This window comes from Coregonus lavaretus, assembly GCF_964263955.1.
Source record: "Coregonus lavaretus genome assembly, chromosome: 10".
Taxonomy (NCBI): Eukaryota; Metazoa; Chordata; class Actinopteri; order Salmoniformes; family Salmonidae; genus Coregonus; species Coregonus lavaretus.
This window is the reverse complement of record NC_139997.1, coordinates 39833647-39856476: the sequence shown is the minus strand read 5'-3', so window position 1 is coordinate 39856476 and position 22830 is coordinate 39833647. Positions and strand designations below refer to the sequence as shown.

At 41.9% G+C, this 22830-nt stretch overlaps 1 protein-coding gene across 1 annotated transcript in view; it reads right to left on the bottom strand.

The window, feature by feature from the left end:
* Positions 1-3489: 3489 nt before the first annotated feature.
* The window catches only part of stard8 (StAR related lipid transfer domain containing 8), a 35920-nt gene continuing 16579 nt past the window's right edge, over positions 3490-22830 (bottom strand). The window contains exons 7-14 of the mRNA XM_084170555.1: positions 22353-22512; positions 21920-22118; positions 19748-19958; positions 6559-6673; positions 5967-6188; positions 4987-5204; positions 4174-4350; positions 3490-3861 (exon numbers count right to left, since the gene is read on the bottom strand). Of these exons, the coding sequence (XP_084026681.1) occupies positions 3744-3861; positions 4174-4350; positions 4987-5204; positions 5967-6188; positions 6559-6673; positions 19748-19958; positions 21920-22118; positions 22353-22512 (1420 nt within the window). The 3' untranslated portion in view covers positions 3490-3743. The remainder of the gene's footprint in view (positions 3862-4173; positions 4351-4986; positions 5205-5966; positions 6189-6558; positions 6674-19747; positions 19959-21919; positions 22119-22352; positions 22513-22830) is intronic.

Here is a 22830-nt window from a genome sequence, read left to right as displayed (position 1 = left end):
CTTGTGTGTTTATGGCTATTACTTCCCCACAATTGTTAAAATTATGTTAAACGCATTAGTTATTCAATGGAAGTAATCCCATTTAGGTGCATGGGCTACTAGTGTATGTATGTAAAGCATATGGCATAAGAAAACACTGAAAATGTTTACATGCATTCAGTCATTGCACTTCCACCCATTGCATAACTCAGATTAAGATTAGATCTAATACAAAATCATTCCTGTACATAATGCCCAACAGAAAAATACGGCCATGGTTCGATTCTGTACAGACAGAGGTAGTCACATTCCTATGACTCATACAAAGACTCATTCATACAGACATAAATAAAACACTGATTACTGAGACACAATAAAATACAATAATACTGTAGACAAACACCGTCATTTAGTAATCTACACAAACGCTGCCTAAAGCTCAGGTTGTCTGTCCACTTTGGAGCATGTCATGATCCTTGCCCCTTCTCATTGTGATCGCAAATCCTGACACAAGCAATTACTGTTGAAAAATCTTCAACTGACATCATAGTGTGACTTATGCAAATGTTTGAGCTCCATGCTTATATCTTATAGTTTGGCCCTTGGTGAACAGATATTTGCCTATTTCACAAATGGCTCTGTTCCTATTTCTAATCTTCTGAAGATCTGAGGAAGAAGAATGATCCCTAGAGCTCAGCAGCTAAGCAATAGCTAAATTAAAGTGAGCGGAGGATAACCAGTTAGACTTTTAAAGATAGGAGTAAAAAGAAGAGACATAACAGGAAGTCCAGAGTAGAGTCCCCTCTTATGACAAACACTTGAGTAATACAAACAGTTAATTTGAATGTACAGCTGAAGCAAGGCCTGAAAATACACAGCGTTTTAAGACACACTACCACCCACATTATCAACACTGGGGCTAGCTATTGAAATAGCAAGGTAAGGTGCCATTCTCAAGTTTGAGACACATCTAATGAAAATAGTAAAATATATTAGCTCTGTGAATTTATCATGAAGAAATTACATAGCATACAGTACAAACATGGATGGTTTCTATAGAGCTCTCCTGAATTATTGTGTAAAGCAGGTTGCACCTAAAAACATGACATGGCATTTTGGTATCATCACCTTAAGTCTTGCTCCTTTCACAGCAGCATTAACCCTTTCAGTCCCGAGACACCAGCAAAAATCGGCTTTTCATTTATCTGACTTTCATTTATCTGCATGTCCAGCCCTTATATTTAGCTTCACAATGCAGTGTTTTACCATTTTATTTTCAGGGCAACAATTTGACATAAACAGTTGCAAAAACCGGATGAAAATGAATTGATATGAATGCTGTAAGTACAGAAATTGTTTGCTCAGTGGGAAATGAATATCCAACTAGTCAGTGACAACTTTGTGGACTTTGGAGTTTGTGACAGCAACTATGTGTGCTTATTACAGTATTATAGATGCTATGTCCTGGGATTTCCTATGATCTTCTATGTAGAAGAACCCCTTACCTTCTAACCTCCTGTGTAGCTTGTGAGTGTCATAGAGCAAAACATGTTACATGTGTGTATTTGTGAGAATCCCAGTTTTCATACAGTGAGGGAAAAAAGTATTTGATCCCCTGCTGATTTTGTACGTTTGCCCACTGACAAAGAAATGATCAGTCTATAATTTTAATGGTAGGTTTATTTGAACAGTGAGAGACAGAATAACAACAAAAAAATCCAGAAGAACGCATGTCAAAAATGTTATAAATTGATTTGCATTTTAATGAGGGAAATAAGTATTTGACCCCTCTGCAAAACATGACTTAGTACTTGGTGGCAAAACCCTTGTTGGCAATCACAGAGGTCAGACGTTTCTTGTAGTTGGCCACCAGGTTTGCACACATCTCAGGAGGGATTTTGTCCCACTCCTCTTTGCAGATCTTCTCCAAGTCATTAAGGTTTCGAGGCTGACGTTTGGCAACTCGAACCTTCAGCTCCCTCCACAGATTTTCTATGGGATTAAGGTCTGGAGACTGGCTAGGCCACTCCAGGACCTTAATGTGCTTCTTCTTGAGCCACTCCTTTGTTGCCTTGGCCGTGTGTTTTGGGTCATTGTCATGCTGGAATACCCATCCACAACCCATTTTCAATGCCCTGGCTGAGGGAAGGATGTTCTCACCCAAGATTTGACGGTACATGGCCCCGTCCATCGTCCCTTTGATGCGGTGAAGTTCTCCTGTCCCCTTAGCAGAAAAACACCCCCAAAGCATAATGTTTCTACCTCCATGTTTGACGGTGGAGATGGTGTTCTTGGGATCATAGGCAGCATTCCTCCTCCTCCAAACATGGCGAGTTGAGTTGATGCCAAAGAGCTCAATTTTGGTCTCATCTGAACACAACACTTTCACCCAGTTCTCCTCTGAATCATTCAGATGTTCATTGGCAAACTTCAGACGGGCATGTATACTTGCTTTCTTGAGCAGGCGGACCTTGCAGGCGCTGCAGGATTTCAGTCCTTCACGGCGTAGTGTGTTACCAATTGTTTTCTTGGTGACTATGGTCCCAGCTGCCTTGAGATCATTGACAAGATCCTCCCGTGCAGTTCTGGGCTGATTCCTCACCATTCTCATGATCATTGCAACTCCATGAGGTGAGATCTTGCATGGAGCCCCAGGCCGAGGGAGATTGACAGTTATTTTGTTCTTTCTTCCATTTGCGAATAATCGCACCAACTGTTGTCACCTTCTCACCAAGCTGCTTGGTGATGGTCTTGTAGCCCATTCCAGCCTTGTGTAGGTCTACAATCTTGTCCCTGACATCCTTGGAGAGCTCTTTGGTCTTGGCCATGGTGGAGAGTTTGGAATCTGATTGATTGATTGCTTCTGTGGACAGGTGTATTTTATACAGGTAACAAACTGAGATTAGGAGCACTCCCTTTAAGAGTGTGCTGCTAATCTCAGCTCGTTACCTGTATAAAAGAAATCTTTCTGATTGAGAGGGGGTCAAATACTTATTTCCCTCATTAAAATGCAAATCAATTTATAACATTTTTGACATGCGTTTTTCTGGATTTTGATGTTGTTATTCTGTCTCTCACTGTTCAAATAAACCTACCATTAAAATTATAGACTGATCATTTCTTTGTCAGTGGGCAAACGTACAAAATCAGCAGGGGATCAAATACTTTTTTCCCTCACTGTAGATAGCTTTTAATAGTGTAGCTCAAACCATTCGGACTCTCTCTTATTTTGTAAAAAGACCGGGCCCCGGGCCCTTTCGGGATCCGCCCGTCTCACAGACACCGCTCTAGCTCAGCCCCCGTTAATCACACAGATGCAGAAGAAATAGATGAATCCAATAGTACAACCCAGAAGTCTGTAGCTCAAACACATGATGTATAAAAGGGGTTAGAAGTCCAAATCGCGCAGGTGTCGTGGTGGGACTCATAAAGCTATCAAGACAGTTATCATAATCTAACCTCATCTTTCAAAAGAATGGCTTTTGCATAAAGAAACTGTCTATTTTCTTTCATTCAAAGTACTTTTTAATGTTTTAGGGTCAGTTAATGCATAGTCTGGTTTAGATTTGTAAATATTGCTGCCATTTCCTCAGTGGCATCAGTGCAATCTGAGTGAGAGTCCACATCCTGACAGTCCCCTGTTTATGACACTGGAGAGTTTGTCAGGCAGATGTAATGTAATGCTACAGATAGGCACCCTTAATTTGAGTCATTGTGAGCTGTAGGCAGCACGTCTCAGGTGGACCGGCGGTCCGTCTCAAAGTTCAAAGCTTTGTCTCGGTTCCCTTCGCTGTCAGCACAGGGAAGGAGCCCCGTATCCTAGCAACCTCCACCGCACAGAGATGGCCAAACACTTTGTTGTACCACTCAGGTGATCGTCCCCTGAAAAATTACAACAGAAGGTCAAATAAGAAATTCGTACCAATTACACAATTCAATAGCAGGGGAGGTACCCCCACTCCTCAGAAGGATATTTAAATAGAATTAGAGTTTCTTTCACACAACATGTTTATGTTGCATTATTATTTTAATGGTAATTATGCCAATATTTAAAAGTAAAAAAAATTCTTGCATGAGCTCTCGGTCAACATGTTGTTCATAGGCATTTAATCAATAAGCCATTTAAATCATAATTGAATTACATGAGTCCAGTCCAATGGAAATTAATGCGTAGATGAGAAACTGGATTCCTACCTGAGGTCTGCTCTGCAGTAATGCGTCAGCCTGGACCGGCCCATCCCTGAGGGCTCAATCAGGACCCGTGAGGTAAGCAGCACTGCCCGTAGCCCTGCCTCCAGGTGCACATTGTCATGGTCCACAGAGGAGGACACTAGCAGACACAGGCCCTGAGGAAGGTCACTACACCACCGCCTAAGCAGGAGAAAAATACAGCAAGGGTCATTACTGTCATCTTTGATTTAAAGGTCCAATGCAGACGTTTTTATCTCAATATCAAATCATTTCTGGTTTACAATTAAGTACATTACAGTGATTGTTTTCAGTTAAAAATTTTTTTTTTTTTTTTACAAAAATAGATTCTTAGCAAAGGGCAATTTCTCAAGCAAGAATTTGGCTAGGACTCTCTGGGAGTGGTCTGAGTGGGGAAGGGAAAACAAAACATTTGCTGTTATTGGCAGAGAGGTTTGGAACTCTCTTTAACTAATTTACAGCATAGTGATATCACCATGGAAGGACAAAACTCCATCCCACCAAAACAGGCAGAAATGTAAGGCAGTCTTTTCAAACAGCTCTTACACTAAAAGGGCATTATCATCATTTTCACATTTTCTCTGTATTATTTCAACCATTTTTGACTGCACTGGGCCTTTAACACCGCACCTTACTGAACCGACAACATGTTGACTCCCCCTGAGAAAAGTGCAGACATACGTATGATCGGCTTCTGGCCACTCTGCCCTTCTACCAATGTCTCCAAATGAGGCCTTGGATAGAGTCCCAGGCAAGACAGACAATTATTGAAGAGCTAATCTCGTCCTCCATGTGTACCTCAGCACTACGAAGTCCCTGCGGGGATGAGGTGCCATGCTGTCTGTCACATAGTGATACACCTCTGTGTTGTTCTCTAGAGCCTCGATTACACGGCTGTGGAGCAGGTCGTCATCCCACAGGTGGCGCTCACGCAGAACTCTGTGCAACACTGTCTGGGGCGGGGCCTCGATCTCAGTGGTCACTTTCCAAAGACGGATGGGATGACCGTCCCCTACCTGAAGAGAACAAATGGATTGTGAGATTATGGTCCAGGACTGGACAGTATACTATAGCTTTAACAAGCTAGCTAACATGCCATCACTCTTCAAAATGGACAGGATTTACTTCATTCCAACAGCCAAAGAAGCTATGCCAAATGGTAAATTAAATTATCCATGGAGGCTTACGATAAAAAAGGGAATTAAACATTTTCCAATCATACGATGATTGAAGGCCATACTGTTGTGACAATGTAGGGCAAAATCTAAGCAAAATGTATCTTCAATATAACAACATTGACAAACATGGACCTGTGATTGAATGACCTGCAGGCAACACTAATATTAGTATGCACTAGTGCAGGGGGAGGCAACTAGATCCAGTCGCGGGCTGATTGTTGCTCGGGGGGGTAGAAGATAATTATAATAATTTGTACACTGCAAATTGATCACAACTAAGCCCAAAAAGAGACTGTATTTGAAAATAACAATAATTTCATACCTTGATTATATTGAGACATGATCACATATGTCTCTTTTTTTTGTGGGAATACTTGGGAACTGACTTCCTAAAGAAAAAATGTTTGACCAAAAACTAAAATCAGAACTAAATCATTACTAAAAACTTTGGGGGCCAAAAAAATAACTTGCAGGCCGGTTATGGCCCACGGGCCGCCTACTGCCGACCTCTCCATTAGTGTATTATTGAGCAGTACATTCTGGTTTTGTATGACAACAGACATTATAGTATCAGTATGCAGCAGTGTCACTGAGCAGTACCTTCTTGTATGTCAGCTCTGTGTTTTCTGGGCCCTGGGCGCTGTGCCATCCTTTGCTCTTCTCTGTGGACTCCCGCAGTAGAGCCTGGATATTATCCTCCAGGTAGGCTCTGTAATCCACAGGCTCGCCCTTCATGTTCAGGCCCAAGCCGTGGAGAGGGAGTGGCTGGGCATCTGCTGCGACATAGGAGTTCCGCGACTGCAACATCATCTCATGAGGGATCTGTCACACCAAATAAGAGGCCAACTGGGTTATTTTTTGAATTAATAAAAATATATACATATATAGCAGTTGTCATGTACAGTACATATAGTGCAGCCTACTAAATTCCTCTGTGAAAGTACATCAAGTTCATATCCGACATGGCATTTACTCTATACACTGTAAAATGTGAAAGCATGTCTATTTCATTTATTCTTAAATAAATGCTTTCAACAAATAAAACACTCCTCAAATGGCTCACATTTTTTGTACAATACATAGTCAATGCATGTGGGTGGTTTTTCATTAGAGATTGATTGTTCTGAGGGATCATCCTATTCAGAAAATAGATTGTTTACTTCAAGGACTGTGCATGTATTCTGTATAATACCTGGAATAATTTCTTGCACTCCACAATCATGTGGCTGAGTCCTTGAGTGGCAGCCATGTTCTCACTCAGGTCCTTGTGGTCGGGTTTTCCCCCTGCCCCCCTTCGGTGGATTAATCTTCCACAAAGATGGAACATAGTCAACACACATCACAATCATCCACTCAGCTTTGACTTCAACCACAGTAAAATGTTGTTAATATGTAGCATTTTGATGAGGAAATAGTCAAGAGGAAATGTAATGGTCCAACACTGTCAGTCCTCAGTAGTTTTGTTTGGGCTTCATTTTGACATGATACATCCATGAGGATGTTAATATGCAGCATTTTGGTACCTTTCTTTAGCCCAGAAGAAAACCACTGGTCCAACACTGTGTGAACTTTTGCTAAGACCATTGGTTTAAGCCATTGGTCTTAAATGGCTAGCTGCTAGCTTTTCTCATAGGTATTCCTGGCACAATTATCAAATCAAATCAAATCAAATTGTATTTGCAACATGCACCGAATACAACAGGTGTAGACATTACTGTGAAATGCTTACTTACAGCCCTTAACCAACAATGCATTTATGTTTTATAAAAAAAAGTAAAATAAAACAACAACAACATAAAAGTGTTGAGAAACAAAGAGCAGAAGTAAAATAAAATAACAGTATGGAGGCTATATAGGGGGGGGGGGGGGGGGGGGGGTACCGGTGCAGAGTCAATGACACGATGCTGGGGATGGCCATCTGAGCAGATAATTAAATCTGGTAACTAAATAATGAATCAACCTATCAGATACCTTAAACCAGGGGTGTCAAACTCATTTTAGCTCAGGGGCCACATGGAGGAAAATCTATTCCCAAGTGGGCCGGACCGGAAAAATCATGGTATATATAACTTAAAAACAACAACTTCAGATTGTTTTCTTTGTTTTAATACGATCAACATACAACATAAAGCTGGAGCCTGAGGACAGTGTGTCCAAAATAGTACAAGCACAACATCACTATTAATCATAAAACACGTCAAGTTTATTTGAAAATTCTAAAGAAAAAGAACACACAAACACACAATGCCTCAGTGATTAACAGAGCTGTTTCACAGATCACAGAACTATATCAGGGTGTCATTTCTCAGGCAGAAATGTAGATAAAAATAATGAAATCCTGTTCCCCAAACAAGTGCAAGAACCACAGAGTCAAGAATAGGTTAAATATACAAATAAAATAAAATCAATTAAAAACAATAGCACATCAACATAAAAACATATAAACATAAAGCTGGAGCCTGAGGACAGTGTCCAAAAGCACAACATCACTATTAATCATAAAACACCTCAAGTTATTTGAATGTTCTGAGGACAAAGAACACACAAACACACAATGCCTCAGTGATTAACAGAACTGTTTCACAGATCACAGAACTATATCAGGGTGTCATTTCTCAGGCAGAAATGTAGATAAAAATAATGAAATCCTGTTCCCCAAACAAGTGCAAGAACCACAGAGTCAAGAATAGGTTAAATATACAAATAAAATCAATTAAAAACAATAGCACATCAACATAAAAACATAAACATAAATCTGAAAGCGTTGCTCAAACTCCCGTAACAGTCCCGTTATTTTATCTTTGAACCGCTTCATGTCTGCCACATGTTGGGTCGCGCACACATTTTTCAGACAGGGGAAGTGAGCTGCATCACCACCGGCAAGTTGCGTCTCCCACAATGACAGCTTCAACTTGAAAGAACGTATGCTGTCATAATACTGCGTGACAACTTTGTTGCGCCCTTGCAGCTGTTTGTTCAAGTTATTCAGGTGCTCTGTAACATCCACCATAAATGCAAGGTCCTGCATCCATTCTGCGGAATGAAATTCTAACACTGGTTTGCCCTTTTCTTCCATGAACTGTTCAATTTCTTCTCGTAAATCAAAGAAACGCCTCAGCACAGCACCTCGGCTTAACCATCTTACCTCAGTGTGGTATGGCAGGCCATAGATGTGGTCTTTCTCTCTGAGAAGGCTGTCAAACTGACGGTGATTCAGGCTTCTGGATCGGATGAAATTAACAGTTTGGATGACCACCTTCATGACGTTATCCATCTTTAATGACTTGCAACACAAAGCCTCCTGGTGCAAAATACAGTGAAAAGTCAAAAAATCACATCCTCCATTTGCAGATTGCACTTTCTCTCTGAACTTTGTCACAACGCCTGCTTTTTTCCCGATCATTGAGGGCGCACCATCTGTAGCCAGGCTGAAAGCGCGGGACCAGTCCACTCCGACCCTGTCCAGCGCGCCGACGAGTGCGGTAAAAATATCAGCTGCTGTCGTTGTATCTGTCATCGGCACCAACTCCACAAACTCCTCGGTGACGGTCAATGTGTCATCAACTCCGCGGATGAAAATGGCCAGTTGTGCAACATCTGTAATGTCCGTGCTTTCATCAATTGCAACCGAAAACGCAATAAATGACTTTACTTTTTGCTTCAACTGGCTGTCCAAATCCACTGAAAGATCGGAAATCCTGTCTGCAACTGTGTTTCTTGTCAGGCTGATATTTGCAAAAGCCTGCCGCTTTTCAGGGCACACAATCTCCGCTGCCTTCATCATGCATGTTTTTACAAATTCACCCTCACTAAATGGTTTTGAAGCCACTGCGATTTCATTAGCAATGAGGTAGCTAGCTTTCACTGCAGCGTCACTGATGTCTCGGCTGTGAGTAAACACAGACTGCTGTTTCTTCAGACCCGCCAACAGTTCATTCACCTTCTCTCATCTCCGCTGTCCTTGAAAGTTGTCATATTTGTCGGCATGAAGACTCACATAGTGGCGACGAAGGTTATATTCTTTCAGCACTGCAACATGCTCTGAACACACCAAACATACAGCTTTCCCATTCAATTCCGTGAATAAATAGGATGACCATTTTTCTTGGAACACTCTGCACTCTGCGTCCACTTTTCTCTTTTTTGACAGAGACATATTGGGGCAATGAGGGTGCCAAAGCACATAATGTTAAAAGTAGAAGCCGTAATAAATATCGCGGGCAAAACAAAGTAGCTCATTGGCTGCACGTGCTTGACCTACTTGCTCTGCCCCGGTATAAATAGTTTGCTTGCTTAACACAATTGCTATTGCGCCATCCAGTGGGCGCAATTGGAACAGCAGTTTATTTTATTGAAAAATTGCAGCGCATTTTTATACTTTACAAAAAAAAAAAAAAAAAAAAAAAATTATTATTATTATTTTTTATTTTTTATCATCTCGCGGGCCGGATTAAACCCGTTTGCGGGCCTGATCCGGCCCGCGGGCCGTACGTTTGATACCCCTGCCTTAAACGGTAGAGCCATCATCCGATTGCATTTGTTAAATGTCAATTTGGCCGCCAGAGGGAGATTGTTAAACCATCTAACTGCTTGGTTTAGTTTGTACCAATGGTCTTGCCAATATTTTTGAATAGCGTTGTCAAAGTTAACGCGTTAATAACGTGTGACATTTTTAATGGCATAAATTTTTTTGACGCCATTAATGAGAAGGGTGCAACTGCGGCCTGCAATTCGGGGCGTTTCTGTATGTATGCATTCCTGCATCTGCAGGAACCCCTCTTTATACTTTTATTGGGGAATTTTTTAACTAGGACTCCGGTACACAAACGGGAGGTGGGGGCGCTCCAGTACAGTAGGTGTCGGTAATGCACCATAACGTTGGATGCCAACAGCCGATAAACCCCACAGAAGAAGAGGTAGCTAGCACACCGGTAGACAGTGTCCTTCGCTCCTGCCTGTCTGGCACTGTTTTCCTGCAGTTCTGTTAACAACGGCGAGGACAGGTGTTCGGCAGGCGGGAGTGAAAGACACTATGTGTTAGCTAGCTAATTTAGTAGGAGGTCTCCGGTACAAAGCAGGTGGGGGCGACACTGTATGCTAGCTATCTAGCTAGCAAGAAGGACTCCGGTACACAGGAGTCGGAGGCAACAGCGGTAGCTAGCTAGCTAGTACACCGGTAGACAGTGTCCTTCGTCCCCGAAAAACTCAGATAATACTTTTATTTCCCTTTTGACCCACATTTTAATCGCACAGACAATCAGAGGAAATCAAAAGTGTCACACAGGCATGAAGATGTTGCGCTTGAGGGGGGTGTTCATGCAGGAACCAATGGGATGCTCGGGGGGGAGGGTGTTATTGTAGATGCAGGAATGCCCACATGCTGGAACCCCCGGAGTTGCGGCCCACAGTCACACACTATTGCCATTAATCGCATATCAATTTCTTCACAGCACTGACCCTTTTAAACACAGCACATTACCTCGGTAACGCTGAACACCTTCTCTAACGCCCCAAAAGCTCAGATTCAAACTCCCATTCACCTGCTCTGCAAGCGTTATAATGTCAAAATACGTTCGTTGATCACCAAATATGTAGTTTGAATCTGAGCATTCTCGGCGTTAGAGAGGGGTCTTTACTAGTTACCTCAGCCACAAAGTCATAAATAATAATAATAATAATATGCCATTTAGCAGACGCTTTTATCCAAAGCGACTTACAGTCATGCGTGCATAAATTTTTGTGTAGGGGTGGTCCCGGGGATCAAACCCACTACCTTGGCGTTACAAGCGCCATGCTCTACCAGCTGAGCTAATTTATCTTCTTAAAATCTGATTTTACACTTAACCCTAACCACACTGTTAACCTTATGCCTATCCGTAAATTAAGACCAAAAAGCACATTTAGGTTTTCCTGAATTTTTTCAATATAGCCAATTTTGACTTTGTGGCTAGTGGAAACCGTTAGGGAGGTCTCTAATGCACAGATACCTGTTCAGGCAGAGCTATTGGTCTCTGTTTTGGTGCACTGTGTGTGCAACTTTTAGCAACATTTTAAAAATTAGAATGTTTTGGGTTTTTACCCCCTTTTTCTCCCCAATTTCGATCTTGTCTCATTGCTGCAACTCCCCAATGGGCTCGGGAGGCGAAGGTCGAGTTATGTGTCCTCCGAAACATGACCTGCCAAACCGCGCTTCTTTACACCCGCTCGCTTAACCCGGAAGCCAGCTGCAGCAATGTGTCAGAAGAAACACTTCAACTGACAACCGAGGTCAGCCTGCAGGCGCCTGGCCCGCCACAAGGAGTCGATAGAGCGCAATGAGCCAAGTAAAGCCCCCTGGCCAAACCCTCCTCTAGCCCGGACGACGCTGTGCCAATTGTGCACCGCCCTATGGGACACCCGATCACAGCCAGTTGTGACACAGCCTGGGATCAAACTGTCGTGACTGTCGTGATGCCGCTAGCACTGCGATGTAGTGCCTTAAAACGCTGCACCACTTGGGAGGCGCAGAGCAACAATTATGAAGGAAAACTTACACAAAGTTCAATCATAAACACATTCCCAGACGTCGCTTTAGATAACAGCAAAACCTTCATTTGCACAGAAGTAGCAAGTTAGTTATGCTAACGTTAGCTAGCTAGCTAACCAAAATAAAATGTACAATGCCATGGCTGAATGCCTCGTGATTCAACTAACTTCCCACAATGATTTTAATCAGAACAAGACCTTCATTCCATTTAGCTACTGGTTTTGTTGTAGTTCTCAGATCAAAAGATTAAGCAAATTATCCCAATTGTAGAAGTAGCTGCTTGTGACTAGTTCATGTTGAAAAACATGGATAAGTAGCCTAGGCTAGATCTAATAGCTGTAGCTATTATATTTTACATGAACTCAAACCTGGCTGGACTGTTGTTAATATCTTCTGTGGAATTCATAACATATTCTGAACAAGAATATAAACGCAACATGCAACAATTTAAATGATTTTAATGAGTTACAGTTCATATAAGGAAATCAGTCAATTGAAATAAATAAATTAGGCCCTAATTTATGGATTTCACATGACTGGGCAGGGGCGCAGCCATGGGTGGGCCTGGGAGGGCATAGGCCCACCCACTTGGGAGCCAGGTGCCCCCACTGGGGAGCCAGGCCCAGCCAATCAGAATGAGTTTTTCCCCACAAAAGGGCTTTATTACAGACAGAAATACTCCTCAGTTTCATCAGTTTTCCGGGTGGCTGGTCTCAGACGATCCTGCGGGTGAAGGATGTGGAGGTCCTGGGCTGGCGTGGTTACATGTGGTCTGCAGTTGTGAGGCCAGTTGGACGTACTGACAAATTCTCTAAAACGACGTTGGAGGTGACTTATGGTAGAGAAATTAACATTACATTCTCTGGCAACAGCTCTGGTGGACATTCCTGCACTCAACATTCCAATTGCATGCTCCCTCAAAACTTGAGACATCTGGGGTGGCAGGTAGCTTAGTGGTTAAGAGCGTTGTGCCAGTAACTGAAAGGTCGCTGGTTCTAATCCCCGAGCCGACTAGGTGAAAAATCTGTTGATGTGCCCTTGAGCAAGGCACTTAACCCTAATTGCTCCTGTAAGTCGCTCTGGATAAGAGCGTCTGGTAAAAATGTAAATGTAAAAATCTGTGGTGTTGTGTGACAAAACTGCACATTTTAGAGTGGACTTTTATTGTCCCCAGCACAAGGTGCACCTGTGTAATGATCATGTTGTTTAACCAGCTTCTTGATATGCCAAACCTGTCAGGTGGATGGGATTATCTTGGAAAAGGAGAAATGCTCACTAACAGGGATGTAAACGAATTTGTGCACAACATTTTAGAAAAATAAGCTTTTTGTGCGTATGGAAAACTTCTCAGATCTTTTATTTCAGCTCATGAAACATGGGACCAACACATTGCGTTTATATTTTTGTTCAGTATAGTTGGACAGGTTTAAAAGCAGTTTGTTCTTTGTATCCACATAGAGCCAGTTATTTTTTTTTATAGTCAACCCTCCAATCAGAAATTCAGAGAACACTCATTTAGAATGCCTGAAGCTTTAACAGTACTTGAGTGTGTGTGTGCTGGTTTGTGTGCGCTTGCGCGCAAGTGTTTAACTTCAAGAACATTGATCAGAGGAAGTAGGCCTACTTAAACATTTGGAGCATTAATAGCTGTATGTCACAGTGACTTTTGTGTTGTTTATGGTGAAAATGATGAGCTATTGATAAGAGCTAGGTAAATGAGTAATCCGTTTGGAGAAGGGGATTGTAAATACACATAGCAATTGTTTTAGATGATCCCTGGAGATGAATGTGAAACCAGTCATATGGAAACAAACCGAAAATCATAAAGTCAATTAATTATGTTAATTGTTTGGCAGCCCTAATTCTGCATGATGCTTCCTTGACAAGGCTACTGATGTTACACAAAATGCAAAAGGCCGTAAGGCACATTTCTGGATATATGATCAAATTCCATGTTTTTGCTTTCATACACATCCAAGTGCTTTTACGAAAAGAAAAAAAAATCTACAAGGATTATACGTAGCTACATCCATCATAAAACGAAATCAAAGACGATGGTATTTTTCCCCCCAGCTATTATAACTGGTTGGTGGCACAGTCCGCTAAGACAGTTGGACAGTTGGCTCAATGTTCAATGGTTGAGTTCAAATCCCATATAGGGTAAGGTTTTTTTTAAGGAAATGTCACTCCACTGCTGGTCCTCAAGTCAAATAATGCATATGTGACGAAGTAGAAAATTATAAAAATGCATGTAAAAATGTATAGGTCTACATTTAGATGTACACATCTATGCAATATACAGTCGTGGTCAAAAGTTTTGAGAATGACACAATTATTGATCTTCACAAAGTTTGCTGCTTCAGTGCTTTTAGTTATTTTTGTCAGATGTTACTATGGTATACTGAAGTATAATTACAAGCATTCCATTAGTGTCAAAGGCTTTTATTGACAATTACATTAAGTTTATGCAAAGAGTCAATATTTGCAGTGTTGACCCTTCTTTTTCAAGACCTCTGCAATCCGCCCTGGCATGCTGTCAATTAACTTCTGGGCCACATCCTGACTGATGGCAGCCCATTCTTGCATAATCAATGCTTGGAGTTTGTCAGAATTTGTGGGTTTTTGTTTGTCCACCCGCCTCTTGAGGATTGACCACAAGTTCTCAATGGGATTAAGGTCTGGGGAGTTTCCTGACCAAGGACCCAAAATGTCGATGTTTTGTTCCCCAAGCCACTTAGTAATCACTTTTGCCTTATGGCAAGGTGCTCCATCATGCTGGAAAAGGCATTGTTCGTCACCAAACTGTTCTTGGATGGTTGGGAGAAGTTGCTCTCGGAGGATGTGTTGGTACCATTCTTTATTCATGGCTGTGTTCTTAGGCATAATTGTGAGTGAGCCCACTCCCTTGGCTGAGAAGCAACCCCACACATGAATGGTCTCAGGATGCTTTACTGTTGGCATGACACAGGACTGATGGTAGCGCTCACCTTGTCTTCTCTGGACAAGCTTTTTTCCGGATGCCCCAAACAATCGGAAAGGGGATTCATCAGAGAAAATGACTTTACCCCAGTCCTCAGCAGTCCAATCCCTGTACCTTTTGCAGAATATCAGTCTGTCCCTGATGTTTTTCCTGGAGAGAAGTGGCTTCCTCGCTGCCCTTCTTGACACCAGGCCGTCCTCCAAAAGTCTTCGCCTCACTGTGCGTGCAGATGCACTCACACCTGCCTGCTGCCATTCCTGACCAAGCTCTGCACTGGTGCTGCCCCGATCCCGCAGCTGAATCAACTTTAGGAGACAGTCCTGGCACTTGCTGGACTTTCTTGGGTGCCCTGAAGCCTTTTTCACAACAATTGAACCTCTCTCCTTGAAGTTCTTGATGATCCGATAAATGGTTGATTTAGGTGCAATCATACTAGCAGCAATATCCTTTCCTGTGAAGCCCTTTTTGTGCAAAGCAATGATGACGGCACATGTTTCCTTGCAGGTAACCATGGTTAACAGAAGAAGAACAATGATTTCAAGCTCCACCCTCATTTTAAAGCTTCCAGTCTGTTATTCTAACTCAATCAGCATGACAGAGTGATCTCCAGCCTTGTCCTCGTCAACACTCTCACCTGTGTTAACGAGAGAATCACTGACATGTCGTCAGCTGGTCCTTTTGTGGCAGGGCTGAAATGCAGTGGAAATGTTTTTGGGGGATTAAGTTCATTTTCATGGCAAAGAGGGACTTTGCAATTAATTGCAATTCATCTGATCACTCTTCATAACATTCTGGAGTATATGCAAATTGCCATCATAAAAACTGAGGCAGCAGACTTTGTGAACATTAATATGTGTCATTCTCAAAACTTTTGACCACGACTGTATTTATTATAATACTGTATGATTATAAGGCCCTGGCAGTGTTTGTGAACAAGGCTGAAGAAATCTTCATTCTTAATCTTCATTTTCAAGGTGATGACTGCAATTTTCTTCTCAACACAGTACTGCAATGAATGAAAATCCACATTACTAATGAAAAATTATCACCCCCTGAGGGATTTGAATTTACACTTCAAGTGGTGATAGATGTCAGGAACTTGGTGGTTTACACTGTGAGCTAATTGTCATGACATATTTACATGTGATGTAGTTAATTTGATTATCAGAACGCGCCAGTGAACCTCTGGTAAGGATGTTTTAGTGAAAAAGTGTTGGGATCAGGTCCAACTACGTTGAACATTTTTGAACCAATACTTAGCAAAAGGTCACAAGTATGGCCCCTGTCAGTCCTAGGTAGTTTTGTTTGTAATACATTTTGACTTTACACATATGAGGATGGGTAGAGCGGAGCCACTAAAGCATGATTCACTGTTCCCTAATGGTGATTGAGCATACACCAGCAGGAGCTCTGGGTGTATTTCATTTAGACATTTAGAAACACTGATTAAATATGATCCAGCTGCAAAGGGAGCTTTTTATTTCCCCCAGGCATTTAGGGGGATATTCAGACCCGAGCTACGCGTGTGTAAATGGAACTTTAGCGTTTTCTCTCGACAAGTATTCTGACCTTGAACTTAAGCATGGGAAAATTGCCAGTGCCAGCAAGGTACAAGTTGGGGTGGAGATCAAAGAAGAAGGTGTGGTGGAGGTGTGTCTAGTGGAGGCTCCTCAGAGGAGGAAGGGGAGGACCATCCTCCTCAGTGAATTTCATAAAGATCTAAATAGTGAAACATTGAAAAAGTTATCCTTTTTAGATAAACCTATACTAAATATATTCACCTCACCAAATAATTGATTAAAACACACTGTTTTGCAATGAAGGTCTACAGTAGCCTCAGCAGCATTCTGTGTGGTAGCACCATGGCGTAGCCGGAGGACAGCTAGCTTCTGTCCTCCTCTGGGTACATTGACATCCATACAAAACCTAGGAGGCTCACGGTTCTCACCCCCTTCCATAGACTTACACAGTAAATATGACAACTTCTGGAGGATGTCCTCCAACCTATCAGAGCTCTTGCAGCATGAACTGACATGTTGTCCACTCAATCAAAGGATCAGAGAATGAATCTAGTACTGAAAGCATAAGCTACAGCCAGCTAGTACTGCAGTGCATGAAATGTGGTGAGTAGTTGACTCAAAGACAAAGACAATAGTTGAACAAATTAATTTCTTCCAAAATTGAGGAGAAGCGAGAGAGAGAGAGAGAGAGAGAGAGAGAGAGAGAGAGAGAGAGAGAGAGAGAGCTGTATTTGGTAGTACTTTTTTTAAAACTTTCACTTAGCTAGCAAATGCAGCTAGCTAGTTAGCTTACTCAAACACCAGGCTCAAACAGAGAGGGATGCTATGTTAGCTAGCTTGCTATGGCTATCCAACACTGGAACTCTTCCAAATCAAGGTAAGCTTTTGGTTTAATTAATTTCTTGCCACTGGGTCCCGCCGGTGTAACTGCTAAAACGCTTTACTGCATGATTGTAGTGGGTTTACTAACACATCAGTTCTAGTAGTTCTAGTTGACTATTACGTGACAACGATGTAGGCTATGTGTAGCGTTTAGCGGTCATGATATGAAGGTTAGGCTTGGAAAGGTTTTTTCGCCTGGTCACAGACAGCTGATGTGTTGTGCACTGAAGTCTACAAGCGAAGGGAAAAGGTTAGAGGAGGAGAATTCATAGATAGATGCGAGAAGGAATTATATATACAATGAGCAAAGTGTTCATGCTGTTTTTATGTGGCTGCTATGAAAGTGAACTTTTTGCGTGTGATCAGGGTGTATTCATTCCGCAGATTCTGTTGAAAAAGGTTTCTTAAATGGAAGCAAACGGAACGAAACTGGGATTAACATACCTGAATTTGGCCAACAATAACTCTCATTTGCAACTGTTCTACTAATGATTACACCCTAGATCAGCTAGATGCAGTCAAGAGTGTGCAAGGCGGTATTGAATGTGTCACTGTCTGTCACCTTGATTACTCAAAATTCTCTCGACCTGTGCACATATGTTATAAACGTTCATTCACAGGCTAGGTTGTAGGGTACAGGGAATATTCGAGTATCATGTAGTAGCCCAAACCTATCAATGTTACATTGAGCTGGGTGAATGGAATATGAATGACAGTCATCCAATATGCTGTAACAGAAATAAGGCCATGCTCATGACATTTTTTTATCATCCTCCTTCATCTTAAACGGCACCGACCACCACTGGTGTCTACACCGTATTCTGACCTTGACTTAATTCCCTAAAAATTCCACCACCTTTACGCGCGAGGAAAGCTATGATCCCTTATTGATGTCACTTGTTAAATCCACTTCAATCAGTGTAGATAAAAGGGGAGGAAACAGGTAAGCCTTGAGACAATTGAGACATGGATTGTGTATGAGTGCCATTCAGAGGGTGAATGGGCAAGACAAAAAATGTAAGTGCCTTTGAACAGGGTATGGTAGTAGGTGCCAGTCGCACCAGTTTGTGTACTGCAATGCTGCTGGGTTTTTCACGCTCAACAGTTTCCCGTGTGTATCAAGAATGGTCCACCACACAAAGGGCATCCAGCCAACTTGACACAACTGTGGGAGTATCACTGTGGAACGCTTTCGACACCTTGTAGAGTCCATGCCCCAACGTGTTGAGGTTGTTCTGAGGCCATAAGGCGTTGTGCAACTTAATATTAGGAAAGTGTTCCTAATGTTTGGTATACTCAGTGTACATTTATAACTGTCTACTGTCACTTTAGTGTTAGTTTCCTTCAATTTGTAGCCAACATTTTGCATCAATTTATTCCATTCCGTTTACCTTTCTTTCCTCTGTCACGTCCGTGTAGTTGTTTCTGAGGGTCGCTAGCAATAGTGGATCATATTAGGCTAACATTGTGCAATAATTTGGGACATGTAGCCTATTTGAATCATTATGGAACACAGACCACACGTAGCAGTTTTAACCTGGAGCCTGGCGCATGGTTCACTATGACTGGACTGTTGTCATACAGTTCTATGATTAGTGAGGATTAGGGTAGATTTATAGGACTATTGTTCAACCCCTATTGTACACTTTTTTCCACCTTCCGACATTTAATGGATTTAACTTGAATATGGCAACTTTCAGGATGAATCAAACCACTGTATTTTTTATTCATCTATATATTTTGTCCATAAAGGCTCTCCAAACTTACATACTTTACTAACCCAAAAATCTGCCTAAATAATGTACAAGATCAGTGTATTTCTAAATCTACCAGTTGGTGCTGAAACAGAGATGAATATGCATATATTTAGATGGCTTTCTTTCATTGATCCCTATATTCAGAATTCGTTCTCTCTGTGTATTCTAGTGAGTCTGTCGACAGAATTCTAATTAAAGGTACACCATATTTAAAGGGATGGCTTAACTGTGTTGAACCAACTTTATTTAATTTTTATATTTTTGGGATCATTTGTGAGAAGGAGGCAGTGAGACTTTAAAGAAAGTATCACTGCCTCCTTCTCACAAATGATCCAAAAAATATAAAAATTAAATAAAGTTGGTTCAACACAGTGGCGGGTCATTTTGACCCTAGGACAACGGGAGGGTTAAGATCAATTTACTGAAAACCCTATTGAATGAAAACACCACGAGAAAATCTGTTGGCCAGCAAGTGGGAGGGTTTTCAGCAGTTGAATTACATTTATTCAGTGTGCGCAAGGTAGCCACACCTGTAGAGTGCATTACACGCCTGCATTAGGTAAGTCTGAATACCAACTACTGAGAGTGCATAGGAAAGGCGTGTGTAGGAAAGGCGTAAATGTCCTAAGTCTGAATCGGCCCCTAAGTCCCAGGCCACACACACCAAAACATGTAATGATACACACATAGACAGAAACACGAATACCAGTACATACCTGGGGGAGGTGCCCTCTTTCTTGGAGATGTTGAGGTGCAGGATGGAGGGGGCCAGGCACACAGCCAGGTTCCCAGCTGTCATCTGGTTCTCCTCAGCAGAGGCGATGTCACTGAGGAAGTAGAGCAAGGTCTGCAGTACCTCCCGGTTCTCGTCAGGCAGAAGGATGACTGCAGCCTGGGCCGCCTGAAGACGCATGTCCTTAGGGACACCTGGGAAACAAACATGACAGATACAGTCCCAGTCAAAAGTTTGGACACACCTACTCATTCAAGGGTTTTTCTTTATTTTTACTATTTTCTACATTGTAGAATAATAGTGAAGACATCAAAACTATGAAATAACACATATGGAATCATGTAGTAACCAAAAAAAAGTGTTAAACAAATTCTTCAAAGTAGCCACCCTTTGCCTTGATGACAGCTTTGCACACTCTTGGCATTCTCTCAACCAGCTTCATGAGGTAGTCACCTGTAATGCATTTCAATTAACAGGTGTGCCTTGGTAAAAGTTAATTTGTGGAATTTCTTTCCTTTTTAATGCGTTTGAGCCAATCAGTTGTGTTGTGACAAGGTAGGGGTGGTATACAGAAGATAGCCCTATTTGGTAAAATACCAAGTCCATATTATGGCAAGAACAGCTCAAATAAGCAAAGAGAAACGACAGTCCATCATTACTTTAAGACATGAAGGTCAGTCAATCCGGAAAATGTCAAGAACTTTCAAAGTTTCTTCAAGTGCAGTCGCAAAAACCATCAAGCACTATGATGAAACTGGCTCTCATGAGAACCACCACAGGAAAGGAAGACCCAGAGTTACCTCTGCTGCAGAGGATAAGTTCATTAGAGTTACCAGCCTAAGAAACTGCAGCCCAAATAAATGCTTCACAGAGTTTAAGTAACAGACACATCTCAACATCAACTGTTCAGAGGAGACTGCGTGAATCAGGCCTTCATGGTCGAAATGCTGCAAACAAACCACTACTAAAGGACACCAATAATAAGAAGAGACTTGCTTGGGCCAAGAAACACGATCAATGGATATTAGACCGGTGGAAATCTGTCCTTTGGTCTGATGAGTCCAAATCTGAGATTTTTGGTTCCAATCGCCATGTCTTTGCGGATGATCTCCGCATGCGTGGTTCCCACTGTGAAGCATGGAGGAGGAGGTGTGATGGTGTGGGGGTGCTTTGCTGGTGACACTGTCAGTGATTTATTTAAAATTCAAGGCACACTTAATCAGCATGGCTACCACAGCATTCTGCAGCGATACACCATCCCATCTGGTTTGTGCTTAGTGGGACAATCATTTGTTTTTCAACAGGACAATGACCCAACACACCTCCAGGCTGTGTAAGGGCTATTTGACCAAGAAGGAGAGTGATGGAATGCTGCATCAGATGACCTGGCTTCCACAATCACCCAACCTTAACCAAATTGAGATGGTTTGGGATGAGTTGGACCGCAGAGTGAAGGAAAAGCAGCCAACAAGTGTTCAGCATATGTGGGAACTCCTTCAAGACTGTTGGAAAAGCATTCCAGGTGAAGCTGGTTGGGAGAATGCCATGAATGTGCAAAGCTGTCATCAAGGCAAAGGGTGGCTACTTTGAAGAATCTAAAATCTAAAATATATTTTGATTTGTTTAACACTTTGTTGGATACTACATGATTCCATACGTGTTGTTTCATAGTTTTGATGTCTTCACTATTATTCTAGAATGTAGAAAATAGTAAAAAATAAAGAAAAACCGTTGAATGAGTAGGTGTGTCCAAACTTTTGACTGGTACTGTACATCTGAACATCAATTGTTATGTTGGTTGTAAGATCTTAGCATGATACCGATGACAAAACGGATGAATTTGAATGCACCTGGTAATTATAGCAGCAGACATTCCATATACATTATAACCAGACATCAAATCCAGACAGTGACTTAATGCCATGTTTGCAAAACCTCGATAAACCCTAACTCTAGCTATAAAGTCCTAGCTGGAGGACATCATAGAGTACAGTATCATTACTGTGCCTTTCAATTAGTTGATTGACTTCTCAGCTTTATTTAGTCAATGATTTAAATCTGATAAGTGTATGCTGAAGGGCAATGTGAAGTAGACACAGGGGTTCAGAGCTTCCCAGAGTGGATGGGAGAGGAGCACTTAGAGCCACTGACTCACACTGGTAGATCTGCAGGAAGGTTTCAGTGAGTTTGGTGGTGAGGACAGGCTCAGGCAGGTCTCTGAAGTACTGTTTCAGCAGGTCGGCCACATCGTAGGCTGATTGGCCCTGGTAGCTCACGTGGTCTGGGGAATTTTCATTCAGCTGCCGCAGAGTCTGGATCCGAGACTTCACCCCAGACTTACGGAAAATGCCAACCTTAACAGGAATAGGAGTGAAAAACTGTTGATAATGTCATAGGTGTATTAGCATCATTCATAAACTTCAATGCATGATAATATATAATGTATCACAAGTACATGAACTATCACTACAATAGAAATACAGTAACATAACATATCTGGAGTGGAACACATACTAAAATTATAATGTTTTACACACACTGTAGCATGAGGGAACACATGATCACTTTGAGGGGATGAGAGTGACTACCTTTTCCAGACATTGGCTGCGGAGGTAGCGCATGGCCTGCTGGATGCTCTGGGGTAGGGGTTGCCCACTCCTTTGGACATTGATGATTGGCGGGACACCAAAAACCTGTTTGTCCCTGTAGTCAGGGACCTTACTCCTCTTCATAAATTTAGGAATAGACCTACCAAAACAGAGGAAAATGGGCATTAGATTCAATCTTTTCATGTAGATATCACCATAAAAGTTGTTAGCTGAAATACAGTGAGGGAAAAAAGTATTTGATCCCCTGCTGATTTTGTAAGTTTGCCCACTGACAAAGAAATGATCAGTCTATAATTGTAATGGTAGGTTTATTTGAACAGTGAGAGACAGAATAACAAAAAATCCAGAAAAACGCATGTCAAAAATGTTATAAATTGATTTGCATTTTAATGAGGGAAATAAGTATTTGACCCCTCTGCAAAACATGACTTAGTACTTGGTGGCAAAACCCTTGTTG